At 48.1% G+C, this 1,123-nt stretch overlaps 1 protein-coding gene across 1 annotated transcript; it reads right to left on the bottom strand.

The window, feature by feature from the left end:
- Positions 1-21: 21 nt before the first annotated feature.
- On the bottom strand, positions 22-1,117 carry LOC113942683 (nuclear pore complex protein Nup88-like; the record flags this gene model as incomplete). Its single annotated transcript, XM_027633763.1, has 3 exons — positions 1,029-1,117; positions 298-423; positions 22-108 (listed from the first exon to the last, which is right to left on the bottom strand). Coding segments are annotated over exons 1-3 (287 nt in total), but the record flags the coding sequence as incomplete, so codon positions are not given.
- Between the last annotated feature and the right edge of the window lie 6 nt (positions 1,118-1,123).

Genomic DNA, 1,123 nt, shown 5'->3' with positions numbered 1-1,123 from the left:
AATCCAAGAAGCCACACCAACCCTTTTTTGATTGTCAGAGTCTCCTCCTCGGTGTCCGAGAGCGTGATGATTTTGATGGGTGTCTGAGGCACCTTCAGACTGTAAAACCTGGAGGGAAGAAACAGCAGCTGTGTTCATTCTGCTGGCAGTGCTGCACATTCCCTGCTGAGGGAATGCCAGCTGCTCTCAGACTGAAGTACTTTTTACTGGTAACCCTGGTAAGAATGGCAGGATGCAAATATATAATGCCAAATTAAGGATGTGAGAAAAAAACAACAACGAGCCCACTTAAAATACCTTATAGTGTTATCTGAAGTCAAGAGCACGATGTGGGGCTCCAAGGTGTCACAGGGGTACCAGGCTGCATGCTTTAAAGTCAGGGATGTTGAGCTGGTGAAGAACCTTTCTGCAATAGGAATGGTGCTGGAATGCAAAGCAGAAACTTGCACTGTTATCAGAAACACACAAGTTACTTCTCAGGGGAAGTGGGGGCAAGAGGAGCTAAAGACACAAAAGGTTTCGAAGTCTTTATCTGTGCTATTCTGAAAGTTGGAGGGTCAGCTTTAACTTGAAGCTCTTTGTTATTTCCACCCAGACATGTGCTTTTGGCTGCCACCACCCAGAGAAGCTGTGGCTGCCCCATCCCTGGAAGTGTCCAAGGCCAGCTTGGATGGAACTTGGAGCAACCTGGGCTAGTGGAAGGTGTCGGGATGGAACTGGATGGCCTTTAAGGTCCCTTCCAACCCAAACCATTCTGTGATTCTATGAAAGGCTAGAGAATACTACTCTCTAGCTCTTTGCTCCTCATTAACTGCAACAAGTTTAAAAGGTCATTTATTTGGGTCACTTGACAACCAGCAAGCTCCTGAGCCAAAATAACTTCATTTACGAGTCCCTACAACCCTGACACAACCAGTGTCTTCCACCAGTGTCTTCTGCATCTGTCTGACCCCAAGAAAGGGATGCTGTGGATGAACAGCAGCAGGACAAGGACAAGGGTGTCATTAACCACCTGAGGTCTCACCCACCTACAGTTCACCATGGATTTCCCACCTTCAAACTCGGAATTCTTCCCCCAGCGCTTGGGCAGCTCCAGCACCATGAGCCCCTTGGTGCCGATGAG

This window comes from Corapipo altera, unplaced genomic scaffold (assembly GCF_003945725.1).
Source record: "Corapipo altera isolate COAL_440 unplaced genomic scaffold, ASM394572v1 58323, whole genome shotgun sequence".
Classification (NCBI taxonomy): Eukaryota; Metazoa; Chordata; class Aves; order Passeriformes; family Pipridae; genus Corapipo; species Corapipo altera.
The sequence above is the reverse complement of the archived record's forward strand: the minus strand, read 5'-3'. Positions and strand labels throughout refer to the sequence as shown.